General features: G+C 37.5%; 1 protein-coding gene across 2 annotated transcripts in view; it reads right to left on the bottom strand.

Moving 5' to 3' along the window:
• Positions 1-20,421, bottom strand: part of MAP3K5 (mitogen-activated protein kinase kinase kinase 5) — a 99,849-nt gene that overhangs the window by 20,656 nt on the left and 58,772 nt on the right. For both annotated transcript variants that reach the window (XM_065680767.1, XM_065680768.1), the window contains exons 11-16: positions 18,674-18,781; positions 13,743-13,792; positions 8,443-8,538; positions 7,028-7,109; positions 4,994-5,127; positions 593-720 (exon numbers count right to left, since the gene is read on the bottom strand). In XM_065680767.1, the coding sequence (XP_065536839.1) occupies positions 593-720; positions 4,994-5,127; positions 7,028-7,109; positions 8,443-8,538; positions 13,743-13,792; positions 18,674-18,781 (598 nt within the window). The remainder of the gene's footprint in view (positions 1-592; positions 721-4,993; positions 5,128-7,027; positions 7,110-8,442; positions 8,539-13,742; positions 13,793-18,673; positions 18,782-20,421) is intronic.

Raw genomic sequence — 20,421 nt, 5'->3', positions numbered from 1 at the left:
TCTCAAACAGAGAAAGTGAAAAATCACCATCACCTTTCTCTTGTGTTAGGTACCTGAGGAGGGTTCAGACATGTGAGACTCCAGTCTTTCTAGTAGAATGAACACAGATCATCTTTGATTTTATCAGGCTTGTGTGGAAAGGTTTTAGTAAGAGGCTACAGGGGTAGCTTCTCCCCGAGTTGAGCATATTTTGGCCTGTGACAGTAACTGGTGAGTGACCTCCCCCTGTCCTTATCTCAACCCCTGAGACTTTTGTTATATTTTCTCTCCCCTTTCTCTCTGACTTGAGGAGATGTGTGACAAAGCAGCTTTGGTGTGCACCTGGTGTCCAGCACCAGATCTGTATGTAAAAGAAGCTCACCTGCCATAGCAATGATCTGAGCTTTATCTGTAGCACAGGCTATCTAAATACCTAGAGACTTGAGCACTTTGAAGACACAGTTTTTCCCATTAATTTATGAAAGAGACATTAAAGAATATTTTGTTTGCATAAAATATATCTTGTTGCTGCACTTCCATTTTTTTATACTTTTAAAATGTTAAAACCCAACCAACCAAACCAACCACCAAACTAGTCTCCCCCACAACTTACCACCTGGCACCTGTTCCATGAATATCTTAATGAAGCCGTTCTCACTAACAGAACCTAAATACTGGACAATGTTCTTATGTTTGAGATGCTTATGCAAAGCTATTTCTTCATGCAGAGGCTGGGAGTACCTGGAAAGAAAAAAGCAACTTATTCAATGTTGAACTTCAGGAAGAAAGCCTTGTGTTTACTCTAGTAGCTGAAGTTCTATTCTAGGTCCCATGAACCACATTTACACTGAGAATAACTGTGGTGGTTGTGACCATCACATCCTAAAAAAAAAAGTAATCATATATAAATATACATAACTTATATAAAGTAAATATAATATTGTGTACTCATACACACACAAAACATTATAAATGTACACAAACAGACCGAGCAGAACAAACTCTGTGAAAATCAACTGTTCTCCAGCCTAACCTGAACAGCATAGACAGTTGTGCAAGCAGCTGGATTCAGATTAACGCCCAAGTGAACTAGTAAACCATAAAGTTAGTGCATAATTAAAACTGCCTCAATAATGAAAACAAATCACCATTTAATTTTGAATTAATTGAAGTAGAAGTTTTATCTGAAATCAAGAGTGGATAGCTATCAGGGTAAGAAAACTGGAATAATGTAATGGGGAGATATTCAGAAGAACCGATCAAAACAATTTCATTAAATGCAATTTAGTCCAAGGTAAATATTTTTCAGACATGTAAGCTTTTCAGCAGTCTTTTTGCAAAAAATGCTTCTGGAGTTTGGAGCCTTCTCCAGTGCGGAACACCACCAGAACTCAGCATCCAATGTACTCCCTGGGCCAGCCCTAATGCTCTTCTTCCAACCCTGGGTTAGCTGGAAGCAGGTCAGCTGTCAGATCTTGTGTATACTCTGGCAATACATAGACGATTTGCTGAGAGTCTGGTGGCTACTTTCAGTAAAGCACTAACATCTGCAGTCAGACTTTCAGAATAGCTGAAATAGATGAGGGACACACACCTCCTTCTGTCAGCAAAGATGCGAGATAGAGCTGCAGAATCTTGAGCAAGTAGAAGACACGGTCAGATGCTTATACTGAGGGAATGCTAAACATAACAGCAAACTCAACTTTGCAGCTACTTGTCGCCAAAATGAGTAGTTTAACTGACACCTTCGCCAGGTTGTTCTCAGCATAACACTTTCACACCAATACTGGTACTTTCTCATCCCCTAGTGAACTGGTAGAAAACTTTGATTTTACTTATTTATGACAGAAGGGGTAGCTTCCTGCTGCCTCAAGTCCAGCAGTTAGCTCTCCCTGGACCCAGCCAAGTGTCAGTGCCAGGAATGCAATCAAAGCACAATTTAAGTTGTTAGGGACAGGCAGCTATCAGCTCACCCTAAGAACAGATTCAAGCTGCAAGTGGAAGCTGAACTCTTCAAGTGGTGTGGGAAAAAAAAGGAAGAAAAGTGGGCATCTGAAAATCTCTCTGGAAAACAACTGCTGCAGGAATCAAGGAAAGTATCTGGTTAATGAAAAGTGTGATTATGCATCTCAACCCAACCTATTTACCCAAAACTAATTTGAGTTTTGGCTTGCCTCTCCACACGGCTATAAAGATTCTGACTACACTGTTAGTCATCCAGAAATGCAAAATCAGAAATTATATTCCTGAGTTCTATTAATGGGATATTCATTCAGAGCAGCAACAGCAAGACCATTATAATTCTCCCTGCACTCGTAAACTGCACAGTTAATTGAGTCTTGAGCAACTAAAATAATTTAGCAAATAAAGCTGTAAGAAAATTCTCCAGTGGGATGAAACATAATTTTAGAATTTAGCCATTAGGCAACTTTAAATGGTATGAAGAAAGACAAATTCTTAATCCTAGAAAGCTAGACCTTATTATCATCTAACATGATTTTTACTTTAACTTGGAAACTTTGTATGGCCACTGGCACTACTGTGTAGCTGTGAAAATGCACTTGAGGGCAACAGCACTGCAGGAACATTTTCTTTTCTTTCAGAATACACTTCCATATGCATTCTTAATTCCTTAATTCTTAATTCCTGACAGTTAAGTAAATTATTCAGTAGCTTATATTTAATATACTGTATCAAAGACTCGCTGCATTTTGCACAGAAATCATTGCCTTTCTGGCCATTGCATGCTCTGACTCGGAACTTAATTATTTCTTATGAATCCAAAAGATGGATTTTTACTTTGAAAATGGTGAGAATTAGCTTCAGAGATGATTAAATTTTCTTTCTATAGATTTCTATAGATTTCTTTCAAGGTGCTAAAAGATCAGATTATAATTAATCAGAAATTAGTTAATAATTTTAATAATATTCTTTTACTCTGGCATTAAAAGAATAATACTTGAAACTTGTCCTGGAAGCCTGTAAATATTTTTGAAAGTCCAGAGAAAACACTTAACGGCTCTGAATAATCTCTTTTCCAGTATGCTTTGCACATTGAAGCTGAAACCTTTTCCACTGGAAATTCTTTTAAAATGTGTATTGGAGAAGAAAAATCTGGATGATCTTGGTTTTTTCTTCCTTTAAAGTAGTTACTGCTCTATTCCAACCTATTCTGTTAACCACCGTTGTTACGAACAATTAATTTCTTCTTAGTACATACAAAACTTTCAACTATATTTAAAGTCAAGAAAGATTGTTACATGTAATGATGCCATAATTTCTGAGAAATTGTAACACATGTTGAAGTTAAATATACAATAACAATATAGAGGATGGAAGGATTTCCCTTTCCATAGTTATGATTATAGAAAAATTGTTAGACCACACACATATCCATATCAAACAGTCAATATATGCATGGATTCAAAAAGACTTTGAAGTATTCATTTCTTAAATGACAATGAAAAGAACAGCAAGTAAGGACAGAATAACTGAAGGAAGGTCCACAAAAAGGATCCAGGAAAAAGAAATTAAAGCCAGGACACCAGGTGGCATTACTAATTTTCTAGTTTGTAATTGACACAAAGAAAACTTTATAAGACTTAGCACAATGTCCTGGTAACATCTAGGCTCCAATGCCATTTAAGTTCTTGAGGTTGCACAGAATAATGCTCCTTTTTCATAAATGGTGGTTTTACACACAGGGACGTACATTCTAGATAAAAGGGAGAAGAACAGCAGCCACTCTGGTGGGTTACAATAGCCTCTTGTATTTACTGTTTTGAATACTAGCTCTCTCTTTAAGATGACTACTCTGTAGGGATGGGTAAAACCAGCTTTGCCCCTGGTATTAGTTGTAGATTGAACACTGCATAACAAGGATACAGTTATTTCCTCCTAAAGAGGAAATGGAGCATGCCAAAATATGGGAAATCCTGCTGAAGGACAAGCTATTCATTTTTCATCAACCAAAAAAGCCAAATGGGCAAAAGATTATGCTTATGTTCATTTAGTATGTGATTCTTCCTGCTACTAAGCAGCAGGAATCTGTCTTTATCAGAAAGCCTTCCTTTATAAAAAATATTTCTTTAACCACTGGGAAAGGAGTGATTTACCTTTCTGTTACCAACCTCGGCAATGACTTTATTGCTTATTTTTCATAGCTTTCCTGAACATAAGCCTGAGCTACAGTCTTTGACAATATTTTACAGTCTGAAAGGCACTTCAAAGATCCAGGCACCCCACACACCTGTTAAGAAGCAGCTGGTACAAGGCTTGACTACAAAAATCAAAAGCTAATGTAGAGTGTAAGAATAACTTGACAGTTTAACACAGTCAGTTTCATTTGAAAAATCTTATCTTTATAGTTGCTATTACTTTTATAATAGCATTTGTGAAAATCTATGTATTCAAAATACTAGATGCCTACAGATATACAAGTACTAAGAACATCAGATATACAAGTACCAAGAACATCAAGTATCTGGTCTTTATTTTGCAACTTTTATAAATGAGAGAGAGAGCAATAAATATATATATAAAGAGACTGCATTAAAAAAAGAAAGGACAAGAAGATCATTCCACATTATTCTAATGTTAAGAGGCTTCATAATAAATGATGCACAAACATTAAAAAGGAAAATGTCTTTCACAACAATTCACTCTCAGAATTTTAAAGGATGCTGCAAATAATGAATTTCAATAGTTCTTTTCTAAGAACATGTCTGAGCACATCTAAGTAGATAGAGCTTATCATTAAGTGTTTGAGTCAGATTCTGCACCTCAGCAATATTTCTTTTGGAAAGAAAAAGTACTCTAAATTCTTGCTTGTGATTGTAATCTATTCTGCAACTTGGAAATATCTAGTTACAATGACAGAACGCCATCATATACCACAGACAGGTAATTTATTGACAGCTTTACGGAAAAGGTACTCCTTGGTCAAACTGGTTGATCACGTTACTGAAGAAATTATGTAATGCACAAAATTTGGAACTAGGCACAGTTACTATACCTGCTGTCTCTCTCTGGGATTTCTTTAATAGCAATTCTGACTTGATTGCTCAAATCTCGGCCTGCATATACAATGCCGTAAGTTCCTTTGCCCAGGATGACTCGCTCGCCATTTTCATCATATTCATAATCATACTGCAAAGCAAACAACATTAAATCAAACAGAGGGATAAGATTTATTCCACCTGACCCTGTGCTCATAACTAAGGTATGTAAGATACTAGCCGCTTTCTGCAGACCATGAAGAAGGAAAGAAAACACTTCAAGAAGACAATTCTGATTCTGTGCAGACATGCCTATATTTCTCCACTGACTATACAAGAAGCACTGGCTTCTACGGTAGCCATTTCAGATGAGTGCATAAAGTGAACCTAGCCTTTACTTGTTCTGTGTAGGTACCCTTGCATGTCTTATTCAACAGTATCTGCAATTCTGCTGGCAGGTGCTGAGAAAACAAGACGACAGAGGGCACTCTGCGCCACACAGAGCCTCGGCTCCCAAACTGACATATAAAGCAAGGCAGGATACACTTAATTAATCCCAGATGCTCTCCTGACCTGACCACATCTTCCAAAGCCAGCATTACCTCAATTTTGCCAGTGCCAGGTCAGTCAGCAGAGTGTGCCAACAGAGGTTAGTCAGGATTGCAGTGTATTAAGCATGGTTTCGGCTGAATTTGAATTTCAAAGAGTTTAAGGCCAGTCCAGAAACGGTCATTAGATAGTCTGACCTGGCCTCTTGTGTAACACAGACATGTAATTTCACACACTCACTCCTCCCATGCTAAACCCAGTAGTTTATGCCTATATAGTTTTTATTTTCCTCCTAATGAAGGAAAATATCTTTTATTATAATGAATCCACTACTTCTTTCATTACCTTGTTTCAACAATTACTGAACTTCACACTCTCAGGGTGAAGTCAGCTTCTTAATTTAGATTTCTTTGGTGTCACTGTTTAATTACATTTTTCTTCAATTGAGTAAAAAAGGCTATTAGCACATCATAATTTTCCTGTAAAAATACTTACCCATTGTAATCAAGTCACCCACTGCTTTTCTTTTTGCTAAGATAAACAAATTAGGCATCCTAACATTCTCATTATAGGATATTTTTCTATCCCATAGGTCACCAGTCTGTCCCATCTCCAATTTCAGATGTATTATAAAATGCCAGCATCAAAACTGGGACAAAAGGCTGTCTGTATTCTTTATGTGGCACTGACTGCATGCCTCTAGAACTTCGGGACACCAGATCTTCATGTGATAAGACATGGGCTTAGATATTCTATCCTGTGCCCTGCCTGAAACAAAGCCTAAACACCCTAAGTACTGCATTGGACCCAGTGGCCCTGTACTCACTTTTCAATTATGTGTATGTTCAGACAGAAACCCAAAGTGAGAATACAGAGTGTAACAGCAAGCTATAACTTAGCTAAGAAGGGTGCCAGCAGAAGCAGGGCATCCTAAGCTTCAGGGTGAGTTAGTGGGCTAAAGGTATAAAACTGGCTCCCAGCAGTACCAACATAATCACCTCATTTGAGTTCGCTGTTCATTGCCATGTTTGCCTACAGATGGCAACTAGCAGGGACAAGCCTTCCTTTACCACAATTATATCCTTACTTGTTGTGCAGACAATCTGCCAATAATGTTAAGTGCACACGATTCCAGTGATGCATGAAACAGACAACAAACAGTCTTTAAAATTTAAGCAGATGCTAATGCTGTCTATGATTACACTCTGAAGTAACTGTTACAAGAGTCACTCTGCAATAAGCGTGACTGGAGAATTCCAGATCTGAGTAGCTTCTTAAATGAGTATGCTACCTGAAATGCAAGAGATTTAGCTATGCTGGGTATAAAAACTACATGAAGATCATTAAAAAGAGTAATTAACAAGCAGTACAGGATAACATTTTGAAATCAATAACTTGTCTAACTTCTTCCAGATAACAGTAATTTACTCCCTTCAGTGAAATGCTACACTAGAAGCCCCAAATTCTTAGTACATAGGAAGTGGAGGGGAAGGAAAACATACCTCTAGAGAGTCCCCATCACATTCCCCTTCCTCTGTAGTCTTCCCTAGTTCTTCAGTGATACTGTTCACCATGTCAAAAAATCTGTAAAAGGGAAAAAGAAAAGGGGAAATATACACACCTGAGACAGTATGTGGACAAAACAAATGCTTCTCTCTCAATGAACCAAATGGATGAACCAAAAGAGGACTTGAGTATAGTAAGTATAAACTCAGTGGAAAAGTTTGTTTGTTGGCAAGTTTGATGTCTGAAATAAACAATTCAGATTTCAAAATCTATGTATCCAGTGAAATTCTCATCCTATATCACCATTTCTTTATGTCCAATGAAAAGACTGAATCATCTTGACAAAGGCCTAGAAATCTTGCCTACATTCGGAGAAGTTTTTGTAGTGCAGGAAGGCTAGCTTCAAGTTTTTGTCTGAATGAAAAGGGGGTTTATTTTACAATTTCCCATAAAAAAAAAAACCCAGGCTGTCACATATGACTTCTACCCCTTTGAAAGAATGCAAGTATATGTCATGCTAAGGTATTGCTCACTTGTCTTCTAAGAAATGCTCAGATATGCTCAGATATGGAGGGGAATGAACATGGTAAAAGGTATATATGAACTGTATATATATATATATATATATGGACTAGAATGAATGAGAGAATAAACTCAAGATTGGGCTGGGAGGTGGCCATAGCTGTTAACATGGACTATTGCAGTGATATTTGACAAAGCTGATCTGTTTTTTAGCACAAAAAGACAAGAAATTTCCTCTGGAAATGTCTTCTAGATCAATTCAAGACCATAGCCCTCAAGCTTATGGAGCAGAAACACAGCACAGTAAAACTGAGACACACCTAATTTTGTGCAACAAACCCTTGCCAAGTTTCCTGTAGGGATACTGGTACAATCTTACTCATATGAACATGTTGCTAACATAAAGGAAATAGTGTGATTCTTTATAGTCATAAATAAAATTTTAGTTACAGTAAAGGAGAAATTTTGACCAGACCACAAATTTTACCCCAAATGTTCCCCCTTCAGAAAGTCCATTTGAAGGTTAGGATGCTTTGTTGGACTGGGGGCAATGAACACTTGTACTAAGCCTTAATATGACAAATATTAGAAAAATAACCCCACAAGTATATATAATTATATATATATAATTATATATATATAATTATATATATATAATTATATACTTAAATGTATATAATTAAATTTGTAATCATATTTGTTTCTAAAGTTTGTCTGAGCTTGCACCTTGATCCTCCAAACCTCGTATGTCCAGGATACTGCAACACTAAGCTTTCACTTGAAAGATGGTCACCAGAAGCTCTGAAACACTCAGTCCCTTCTGTGCGTGTTTTTGTGCATCTACTCCATCACAGACCATGGGTTTTTTTTGAAACAACAAATGGCACACCTTCTGCAATGAAGTTCTGTGCAGAAATAGATTTGAAAGTCATCTGAGTTGTGCAGCACATAAAGGAAACAGCATCGTTCTTCAAACTTTGAAATGCTGAAAGAACAGTCAAACAAACATGTTATTAGAAAAATACATCTGGACTCCTACCAGCTATGTCAAACCACACAGAACAATCCATTTAACATGTGAAATCACCAAATTAAACCTAAGAAACTTTTCCTTATTGTAAAATTATAATCTTGTGTCCTCCAAAGTTCTCATTTTGTTGTTTGCTATCATTCAGCTTGCCCCCACAGTCCACGCATTGCACAAGAATGAGTAGGAGCAAAGAAGTTAATAGGATTACTTCCATTGACCTGTGTCATTTTTGTCTTAAGTGCATTTAGGTAAGGCCCTCAAATTCCACTCCTGCAGCCAAGACGAAACATGGTTTCAGGATCATGTTAGAAAGCTGGATTTCAACCTCAAATCATGAGCTCGTCGTGCTTTAGAAATCAGCCACAGCTCAATGCTGAACACAAAAATTTCCCATCAGTTCCTTGAACTGGTACACTGATAGTATGTATCAATGTACCAAAACTTTAAAATTAAATCAGCATCAATAAATGAGGTGAATGACTTTATGGCCCTTGCCCACTCATGTCTTTCTTCAGTTTTGACTTTCTTTGCTATAGCAAAAGAACAAAGGTAATGAGGAAATATGCATGCCATTTTCTCATGGATGCATAGATGTCTCAACAGAAGAGCAGAAGGAGTGCAAACTCTGGTACAGTTACCAGTGTTCTAACCCAAGTAGGCTGCTGCAGCACTTGCAAAGATATTCATTCACCAGAACTGTCACACATGCATGTTGTTACTGTGCTCCTTATATAAAATATTAAGCATTATTTGAATCTTGTAACTTTGTCACACGTTGAGTGCCAGTATAATTTACTGTTACCATATTAGAAAATATAAAAACTCAAGATGGTTAGGGTGTTAGAAGAGAATATATTGCAGTATTTGAGAAACAAAGACAAATTAAATCTCCTTAACATTCTTATGACATGGGAAAAAAATTCCACAGTCCTACTGAAATCAATCTCTTATCTGGATCAAGATAGCCACCATGTTTTTACCTAATTTATAGCACAATAGAGTAGAATGGTATTCTCCATTGTGCCAAATGACTGATGATTTGATAACATTTTTTCTTTCAGTATCAGGAAATACTTGTAATTTTCCACCTTTAATAGTATCTGTGGTTGTCTGATCCTTGCTTCCTTTTATAATTACTCTATGGTACTCTCTAAGTTTTGATAAATGGCTCTTCAGACAAGCTGGGAGGCTTGCCTTTCATAAAGCTGCTTATGAGAAGAGAAAGCTTAATTATAAGAATATTTGCCTTTGCGGGTGATGACTCATTCTTATGTTAGGAAAAATTCATAAGTGCTAAGTAATGTACACATCTGGGAAGACAGTCACTGTCCCCAGTTTATACACTAGCTTTTAATTCAACATTTTAAAGCACACAGGTAAACTCTCCAGATATGGAGTAACTGATATTAACGGAATTACTCATTCATTTCAATTGAGTTTCATGCGAGTTTGAACATTTTACTGAACACACAGTCAGTTTAAACCTGACGTACACACAAGCCACTGACTAACACCGTAGTGAATAAAAGGGTAAGAATGTGGAGTGTACACAGAGGGCAGGCAAATTCATAAATATTTAAGGCCTTTAAGTGAACGTTTACAGCGCTTAAATGCTGCTTTCCTCCCTGGAAAAGAAAAAAAAAAGGAAGACTGAAAAATATCAAGTTATAAAAAGAGACATGATAATTTGCTCAGGAAATGGCTCATTCTGACAGTTCCCAAGCACACACAATACCCACTGACTTCTGTGACAGCAGAGTTGGTGCTGCACTTGTGAAACTCTGAAGACAAACAGGGAAGCACGATGGAGCACGGCTTGTGTCCAGCTTGTGTGCATCCAGAACTCCCTTCAGACAAGGAGAAATACTGCAAATGCTGTAACTATAACTTGCTTTTACTTGCAGATGAAGCAGCAGATAGAACAGCTGAGCATTGGCAGCAACCACAGAAAAGCAGCTTGGTGAAACTTTGGCCTCTTTTCTGGAAGTGTAGTGGTACAGACACCTCCCACTGTCACAATTAAGCAGTCTGATGAGACTCCAAGCTCCAAGAACTTTGGGATGGAAGATAAACATCTCTGTTACCAATTCTTAAGCTGCAAAGAAAATTGGGTGCAGATCTGAACACAACTTTTTCACTGCTTCTAACACTACATTCATCAGCATGACCTCTGAGGCACTCTCCCACAGAAACACCACAAGTAGCAGTTATTTCATAATCCAGGGCTTGTCCCAAACACTGTGAAAAAGCCAACTTGTAGCCTAGCAACTTCAGCCTGCTACTTTATTTTTTGTTTTTAAATTGGAAAAATAAAGCTGGTATCTTTTTGCTTGTACGATGTCAGCTTTGCAGAACACTAGTAACTTTTCCGGATAACCTAAGATGCAAATCACTTTAGGGTAGCAGCCATGTTCAAAAAACTCTTGATAAAGCGTTTAAGATTAAAAATATATTTTGGCCTGATTCAATCATAAACATTTGTGTTTAAGAGGTCAAGAAAGCATATGACAAAAGCAGAGTTACTTACATCAGTGCACAAATCACTAATCAACGAGTTTATTAAGCTAAACCCAATTACTATGACTCCCTGCATACAGGGTGTGATTTAGCACTGTGCAGCTCAGAGTGCACAACATGCTTTCCAAGTCCCTTTGCAGTTCTTGAGAGCTCAACTCTATTACTCATGAAACAAGGCACTGATTGCACCTGAAATCTGGGAAACTTAAATGTTGGTACAATAAACCTGTTTGGTGTTAAGAGGGAACTTGTGTTTGTGAACAAGACTAAATTGTATGACTGCCTGCATTACTAGAAACTAGACCACAGCAAGCCAGGATATTTCTGTTATTATATGTTCTTAATATTTGGGCTTCTCTGTGTCTGCATTACCAGCTTTCTCTTCATTCGCACACACTTTGATACATGTTCTCATTCTTTTGCTCAGTGTATTATCATCTTTATATATTCATATTGGTTTTGGTTTAGCGAAGCCTAGAAGGCCTAGTGCTGTGTTACACGGCACACAGAAAAAATGATCCCTCAGTCACTTCCTTGAAGTATTTACCAAAAGCGTTAGCCATTTCAATGCTAGACGTCTCTTCACATCTGCTCTTTCCTTATGTAATATAGTAAATATTTATGGAGGCTTTTGTTGGAAAAGCCTTCCAGATGTAGAAAGACCTGCCTTGTACATTAAGGCTGCACTCACAAATCTGGCTCTTACTAGTCTAGAAAGGTTGAGAATTCTCATAAAGCTGAGAACTCCCCCTTTGTAGACCACTTTAAGTCTAGGAGCTTCAAAGGAGCCCAAAGTAGTCTTGATATGATAACATTAGAAGCAGGCTTGGTTCCGAAGGCTGTCCCACTCCAAAGAATACCTGCCTTCATAAAAGTAGGAAAAACCATGAAAAACTGAAAAATTAATTCAGAAACTTGCAAATATTGGGAAGAAGAAGAAGAAAAACAAGAAGAAGTCTTATTTGGTTTTATACTTGCATAAGATAAAGATTTCCTCCTGCAGCTCCTCATGGAGACAGCCAGAGAGTTTTCTAAGAATTCACAGTGACTCTTGGCTCACTGTCAAGTCTTTCAAGTTGTTTTTGACATCTGTCCTGATGAACAGACTTGAAATTCAATTGACAAAGTAAATGACAACTGACAGTTTAAATAAATGCAGTAGTGTACACCAGAAATGGTACTGACCACACACGGTTTAATAAGGGGTTGGGGAAGCAAAAAAAAACCAAACAAAAAGGACAATAAATAGTTGAGGATTTTTTGTCTTTTTTTAGAAGCACACAAAAACATACTGTAACCAAAACCCAAACCAGACTGAACTAAGTATCATTGCAATTTATGCCTAAAATAAGCTGAATCCCGCAGGACTGAATTTCTGTGCCTATTGATAGTTTATTTTTTTAAGTTACTTTTTGGAAATAAAAAGAATCATCCATCTGTGCAAAAACGTCCTGCAGACATAGCAACAGCCTTGTGTGCATGGAACAGTTATTATTAGAACAGAGCAATAACTATTAAAAAATGTAAGATTTCTGGACTTCTTTCTTTTTGTAATTACACTAAAAGCAAAAACCAAAGTGGAAAGTTGCAGGATGACAAAGTATAGATAAATCTTAAGGAAAAAAAGAGAAAGAGACTACAATGAAGAAAAGGTCACAGCAGTGCTGGAACACTACTTTCTTACTATCAGATTGCATAGATGGACCCTGACAAACAGGGTTCAATATGGGCTAGCAGAGCTGGCCCATTAGCTCGGATTTGGCTGTTCTCTATTGACACTATGGCACACAATCCAGTGAAGAATTTTCCCTAGAAGAAGTCTCCCTAGCAGACAGAAAACATTTTGCTGAAATCAAGCAAATAGATGGCAAAATTTCCTCCTTTGTCACTACCTCACAAGTCCTGTCCCAAAGAGAGAACTGTGCTGATAAAAAGGAAGGTGGCCTTGAACGTTGTTCTATTCTAATCCGGTTAAGCCAGTCTTGCACATATCATTCCTGATCCTATGATTTACTAAACAATGTTAATCTACTCCACATGAACCCTTGGGATTCACGCTACTACTGTGCATTGACAGACTCCTCTCCTTATGGGCCTTCTCTGACAAAGTTTTGCTGCCATACCCATAAACAGACACAGAAACAAACAAAAAAACCAACCCCGAATGTGCATTTGCACACCAAACCTCAACAACAGGTAAGCAATCAGAACATTGCTAAAACACCCTGATCTCGTCAGTTCCTCATATCCTCCTGCTCTGCATCCACACATTACTTCCCAGCTTACTGCACCTGCCTATGCTGTGCAATTCCTGGCTGTGACAGAATTCAGGTAAAATTACATAAAACACTGGCAGTTATTTTAATCAGCATAAAGAAACTACCATTTTTAGGAAATATAGTTCTTTAATTCAAGAAGCCATGTTTGGTAACTTTTACATAATGAACTCTGCAAGTGGTGGTTTCTGAATCTGGAATAAGACTCTTGGGGCTTCACTTAGTGCAGGGCACCTGTGAAAGTACCTGCAATACTCTGCTGCAGTTCTGCATCTGTTAACTCCACGAAGGTCCACAGTAGCAGCTTAATACAATACTCATTCAATCACTCGTTTCATTTCAAAATCTGAAAGAAAAACAACTTACCTTACTCCCCTGATAGAAGCAGCACTGAAGTTCCACTCATGGATACCTTTCTGTAACACGCAGAAAAAAAAAATAAATGCATGAAGCATTCCTCTTTATGAACAAAGCACTAGCAGCCGTATCTTCTAGACTGAAACTCCAGAGGCAGAAAAAAGAAAATCCTGCATTACAACTGCCCATTATTTTTTAACAGCTATTTTTTTCCAGGGAATTATTCTTTTTTCCCCACCCAAAACAAAGGCAACAGAAGTTCTAGACAGAGGTCTTCAGTTGTTTCTTTCTTCACTGTTTCTCTGCAAACACAATGTACCATTTTAGAAAGCATGCAAAACAATATACTGTTTTAGAGAGCTGATCAGAAGGGCTGCCTGTATAGCTTGGTCTGGATGCTGAACCTGGGGTCACATGTGACCCTCTGGAAAGTGTGTGTGTGTCGTGGGGAGAAATCCACCTCTGAGAATAACAAGAGCCTGCTGCTCTGCATGCTCAATGCCCTAGCATGTGGGAAGACCAGGCAAAGAGAGCTACAAGCAGGAAGTCTGATGCTAGAGAGCAAAGTGGGAAATTCTTGAAAAGCAGAAGGAATTGCTCATGGAAGGAGCAAATCTGAAGGCCAAGTGTCCTAAGAACAGTGTCTGAAGAAAGGGGTCTATTTCCCTAGGAATCTAGAAAGCAGCAGGAAAGATGCACAAAGCCCCTAATTGCAGCTGGAGTAACAAACAAGGCTGAAGAAAGAAGCCATCCTATGAAAACACAAAGAAAGGCTAGGCCTCACTTATTTCCAGATCTCTTAAATTTACATCTGTCACATTCAGCAGAACTGAGTTCTCTTTGTAGACAGTCATACTGCTGTATGTTTATGTTCCAATAAAACTTCACTGTAAGAAACAGAAGCCTTTTGTATCTTTCAATGCAAACATTCTCCTTTCAGGAAAAGGTAGAACTACACCCTGTCAAAGTCCCGGCAGCCTTGGGATCCCACCACAATGAGCAATGCATTTGAAGGACTTCTGCTTTCTAAAGCTGATTTTCATTTGGCATTTTAGTGACCTGAGCAATGAAAATGCATTGGAACATTTCTTGCCGAGAGGCAATCTATAGCAAGGGCATAGTGTCAAACACAAACGTAATCAAATGTATTCCAAAAGAAGATACGAAAATGTGCACCTTATAAAACATTTCATGAATAGTAAAATATAGAGAAGTCAGAACTGATACACTGCCAAAATAGCTGCACAATCCTGCACAATGTGCAGGAAATTATAGTGGAATTTATTCTCTCAGCTATAACAGCTTTCTGTAAGGCTTCCTACATCAATTTTATCCTCCTCCTCTGTAATTCTTTCCTTCCTGCTCATATCACAGTAAAGTTTGTGATGATAATATAAAATGCCTACCACAATGTACCAAATACACAAGCAAACATGTTTCTTGAAGCACAAGCTTCACACTATCATAATTGTAAAGTACAAAGTGGTAACTGCAGTATCTCTTCAATGTTAAATCGTGAGAAGAGTTCCTCCAGTGGGGTACTGGGACAGAAGAATAGCCCAATATTAGCAAAAGGTGGGATTGCATCTTGAAGTGGAGGTACTAACTGATGCTAGTATGGAGCGTTTGTGAAACTACTATTTGAGTTGCCTGGTTCTCTTGCACACAGAAAGATCACCAACTCGGTCCCTGTGCTAATAAGGAAGGTGTACATGCACTGCCTTTTACGCCCCTGTCCATGCACAAGCTGTGCCACTTTCCAATTTTTCATGCTTGGAAACTCTCTTCAGAGCTCTGCTACTGGTACTTGTCCAATTCTCACTGTTGGGAATAATCTAAAATCTAAATAAGTTAAAATATACATCCTGATAGGCAGAAATGCTCAAGAAGCAGAACAAGAAGCGTAAGTATTGTGAGTTTTACCTCTCACCTACATGCAACTAATCTCTCACAGATTCATGCACCTTTTATTTACCACACAAAGTTCTCAAGCAATGAAATAATATAAAAGTTATGTCCCTCATGATCTTGCCAAGTTTTTAATACATTGGAGTAAATATATCAGGCGTGCTATCCAAATTCAGCATCTGTTCTTCGGTTAGGCAAAAAAAAACATCAACCACCCAAAACAAAACTCAACATGGATTGAGAAGCCAATGTGAAACAGAGACAGGCTGTTCTATTTCAAACTTGCAAACAGTACTGCTGCATTCTTCTAACCCCATGTGGAAAGGGCTGCTAAAACTAGGGAACCGCAAGGCAAAGTTTACATGGATTATACAAATATAATGCTATCTGAATTTTATAAGCATTTGTTTATATTAAACTTTGTATTACTAAATGCATAAATGCTGAAATGTGCTGCTAAAAAAGCTACAGAAAAGGAAGAGGCCATGTTATTTATTACAAAAATTGCCAGTTGCAGGCTCCACTGAGTTCCAGATTGGATTCAAGACAGAAATTCAGCTTTTTTGTGCATGAAAGGAAGTTCATACACTTTGTAACTCACAATTCTTATTCTTAAAGCACTGACTGAATTTTGGAAAACAAACAGAACTAAAACCTGAAGTATGAGCTGGTTAAGCTCTGACAGACCTATGGCAGGTAGACTGAAACTGGATAGCTGAAGAAGCTTCCAAACCTGCCCTTGCAGTAGGGATGGGTGGTCTTTGCTTGCTAATCGGTCTCTAAAATGCCTGTTTTCAGATTAGCAAGGCTCAAAGAAAGAGCGTTCCTCTTTGTAGTGGGCTGACAAATACATCAATTCCCTTCACAAAATCTCTTATCAAAGACAACTATCTCACTGGTTGATTTCAACTGAAAAGGAAGCTGGTATCTCCAACTTTCTCTAGTCCCTTTTCTCCCTGTAAGATTTCTGATGGATTCTAAGGACTTTGACAAACTTGCGACAACAGATTAAAATTATACAGCTGAAGGGGTAACTATCAAATTGCCCATTATATTCGTTTGATGGATATTATGGCTTGCAGGGCAAGGATGCCTGCACTGAGTATCAATCAGATCTTGAGCTACTGAATATGTTTACCACAGTAAGGATTCTGGCCAGAGCAAAAATACTATGGAATCCATTTAAAACTGAGTTTGTCTAATGCTTAACATTAGACAAATTAGACAACATTAGACAACATTGTCTAATGATTAACACTAGGGCAGCAATCTAATCTGCAGAAATACAGAGATACACTTCCCAAATCAGAAAGTGGGGAGAGAGGAAAGATATTACGTACTACAAGGAAACTTTAAAAGTGGAATAACAGAATTACAACAACAGAAAATACTACAAAGCAAAGGTTATAAACTCTGCAAAGACGAAATACGTATCTACCGACACCAAACAGGTACAGACTAATACATTCAAATCCTTTTCCCATTCTCAGGATGACTGGGCAGTCAAATGACACATCTAAGAAAGAGGCCATTACTGAAAGTATCAAGCAAAATATCTCAGTAGGTAAAAGACACATGAATGCACCAGGAAATGCCATTTCTGGAATTTGAGTGCACATGCTCAAGTAAAGTTAACTCAAACTAGAATGCAAGCAGTCAAGGCAATAAGATGCCACGTATGGCCAGTACACTAAGCCTACTCTTTTGCCTAATAAAAGAACCCAAACCCATAAAACAACAACAACAACAAATTGACTAAATTCTGAATACGGAAATACTTTCAGAACAGATACTTTACAATAACAGGGTTTACTCTGTACTACGGACAAATCATTATTTACTGCGTGGCAAATTTTTTGTCCAAGAGTTGCATAAATTTATTTTTTATGTTATTCTCAGAGGCTGAGCCTACTTGGAAAAACATTAGTCAGAACAAACCACAAATAAATAGAAATTCAGTGGTCCAGGCAAACATTTTGGTTTGTGCTCTAAATGCACTATTTCAGCTACTGTTCATTTACATTTTCTCATGAACTCGCAACAAAAATTCTAAGCAGTATGGCCTCACATATTTGGTATGCAACAAATGTTTCTCTTTTAACATGCTACAAATATGAAAGTTGAAGGTTGAATTAGATGAAAAACAGGTCTTCACTGTTCTATCCACAGGCAAACAAAATGCTGCCATGGAAGAATGAACAGTGATAGCTCTTACAAACAGCACGATCTCCAGTGTTATGCCTCCAGCTCACTCAGCCTCCATTCACTCTTCATATACTCTCCCCCATGTTTCCATGCTCCCGTCCTTCTCTGAGGCTCTACAACGTCCTCCCTGTCTTCACTCTTACCAACCTTATGCTTCCTCAGCATCCCAGAATGCAATAGCCATTCTAGGTTTTCCTCTCTCCTTGCTTCTCCAGATTTTCTAAGCTGCTTTCCAAATATGCCTGGCTATCTCACACCTTGACATATGGACTTCTCGGCTTTTCTGATTTCTAGACCTTCTGAGCATCTACCTATCCTTCTGCCAAATACTTCTCTGGCTTTTGATTCATTACGGTCCTATTTTAAGACACCAGTCTCTATTACTCTCATATTAAGAGTATTTACCACAGCTGACAAGCAATAATGCAAGTACAGAAAGAAGATAGTTCTGTTTGCATAAGTAAGTTATGCTACATTATTTGTATGATGACAGTGTATTGTAAACTACTTATGAAGCAACAGACTTGGATATTATATACTGTTGTGAAACAATATGAAAGTAGCTGGAAGTTATTTTTTAAAATTATGGGGATAAAAGATCCATTGAAAAACGGGACAAATAAAGAAAAAAAATAAGAATGCCATATTAAAAAAAAAGTAAAAAACGTATGGCAACATATACCCACAGCATCTTCCTCTGTGTTACTAAATCACTTTTCTCCTCTGCAGAATCCATCAGATGCAACTGCTTACATGTTATATGCCTTACCTATCATGCATAATTTTAAATTGTGAAAAAAGGTACAACTACAGACATCATGGTGTACCTTGTCATCAGGCAGCACATGCCAGATAGATACAGTCTTCTCTTCAGCTTCACTGTTGATGGAGAGATATGAGGGCTGATAGATTTTTGTTGGTTCTAATATTAAAACCTCGTAGAAAAAAAAAAAAATTGGCATTAGTACAAATTATGTAGAACTTTAAAAATTATTAAGATCTATTAAAAGTACTTCTGTAGTCATACCATAGTAGGAAAAACAGGGGAAACAGAATGAAAGGTAAAATTTTACATACTGGGCTAGCTTAGTATGGCTGACAGCAACTTAAGAGTTTTAAAAAGGCAGCTAAATTTAGTTTTTTAATATAAGGCCATTATGTGCCAATTGTTAGCAGATGTCATAATTTTCTAAATTATTTCTCTGACAACTATCAGATTTTGAAATCAAGAATCATCTCCCATGTGAACAGGATTCATGGTATACTTTCATCATCTTTTGGCAGAAATGCTTTTGGGTAAAATAGAAAAATGCACCAACCTAGAGCTAGACTAAACTGCTTTTGATTTAGATTACTGTGAAGTTTAGCCACCAAATCAAATCATTTTCTCAAAAGCAACAAACACCATTGCATAAGGCTGACAGCTAAAGGTTATAGAAGATCTCCTGAAATAAGTGAAACAAACTAGAACCGTATTGTAAAGAGATGGGATGCAGTGCAGCAAGACTTAAGTCTAACATAACCACTTAGTAAATGAAGGCAGCCACTCTGCCACTTTAATAATGTTCTGCCAGCACTACTTCAAGATCTTTAAAGCTTCCAGCAATCAAACAATCAAACGATGCTGTCATTGGGTTTATCTTTTGGCTTATGCTATTGCAGTGATTAGTTTCAATTTGTCTCTTAGTATTAACAAAAATCCAAACCATTTGACTTGGACAGTTTTGTAAGTCAGAGCCTATTTTAAACATCTTATTGTGCCATTTGATCATTAAAAAGCTAAGAACAACGTGGCCTTGTCTTTTGCAAAAAAAACAGAGGCTTCAAAATGTATTTTGCTTCCCTGCAAAACTTTACGCCCATTCTCCTTGGAGAAAGAGGACTAGACTCCCTAGAGAGTTTCATGTTGCTTTCACTTTACTGCCTCAAGCTGCTGCAGTTCAGCACTCAGATCTTCCTTATGGTTTATTATCCCATCTGCACAGAAGCCAGAAGAACTGTACAAAACAACCAGTGTGCACTTCAAGCATTTGGGAGGCAACTGCAACTGCTATTTAAAATAAGAAACTCTATTTGCTAATGGTTAGCTAAAAGGAATACCCAAGACATTATTTCTCGTACATATATAGTGAATATGACAGGGAACAAAGATCTTTTTATAGAATACTTTCAGGACATTGTTCAACACCAGGGCACCTAATGAAAATAATTAGCAAAATGTTTGTGGAATAAATCTGAAAAGTATAGATACATACTTACAGTCTGATCTTGTTAAACTACATTGTCTAGTAGCTGGAGCAATGCATTTTTGACTGCTTGGGCTGATTTTCAACCTCTAACAGAGCACGGGTTTAACTGCCAGTAGTTTATGCAAAGCCTGCTGAGCTAGAATGAAGCTAAATATTTTTTCTTCAAAACATGATATAGTTAATACAGTATCACTTGGAATATACTGCAAAGGTTTGCTTTAGAAGTGTACCCATTGGTAGCAAACTCCAAATAGCAAGCTCTATCTTGACTTTTTTCCTAATTACTTTTACATGGAACACACCGTGCAAACCCATTGTGGCCATGT

The sequence above is a fragment of the Lathamus discolor genome, chromosome 5 (genome assembly GCF_037157495.1).
Source record: "Lathamus discolor isolate bLatDis1 chromosome 5, bLatDis1.hap1, whole genome shotgun sequence".
NCBI lineage: Eukaryota > Metazoa > Chordata > Aves > Psittaciformes > Psittacidae > Lathamus > Lathamus discolor.
Note: the sequence above shows the minus strand (reverse complement) of the source record. Positions and strands in the feature narration are given on the sequence as shown.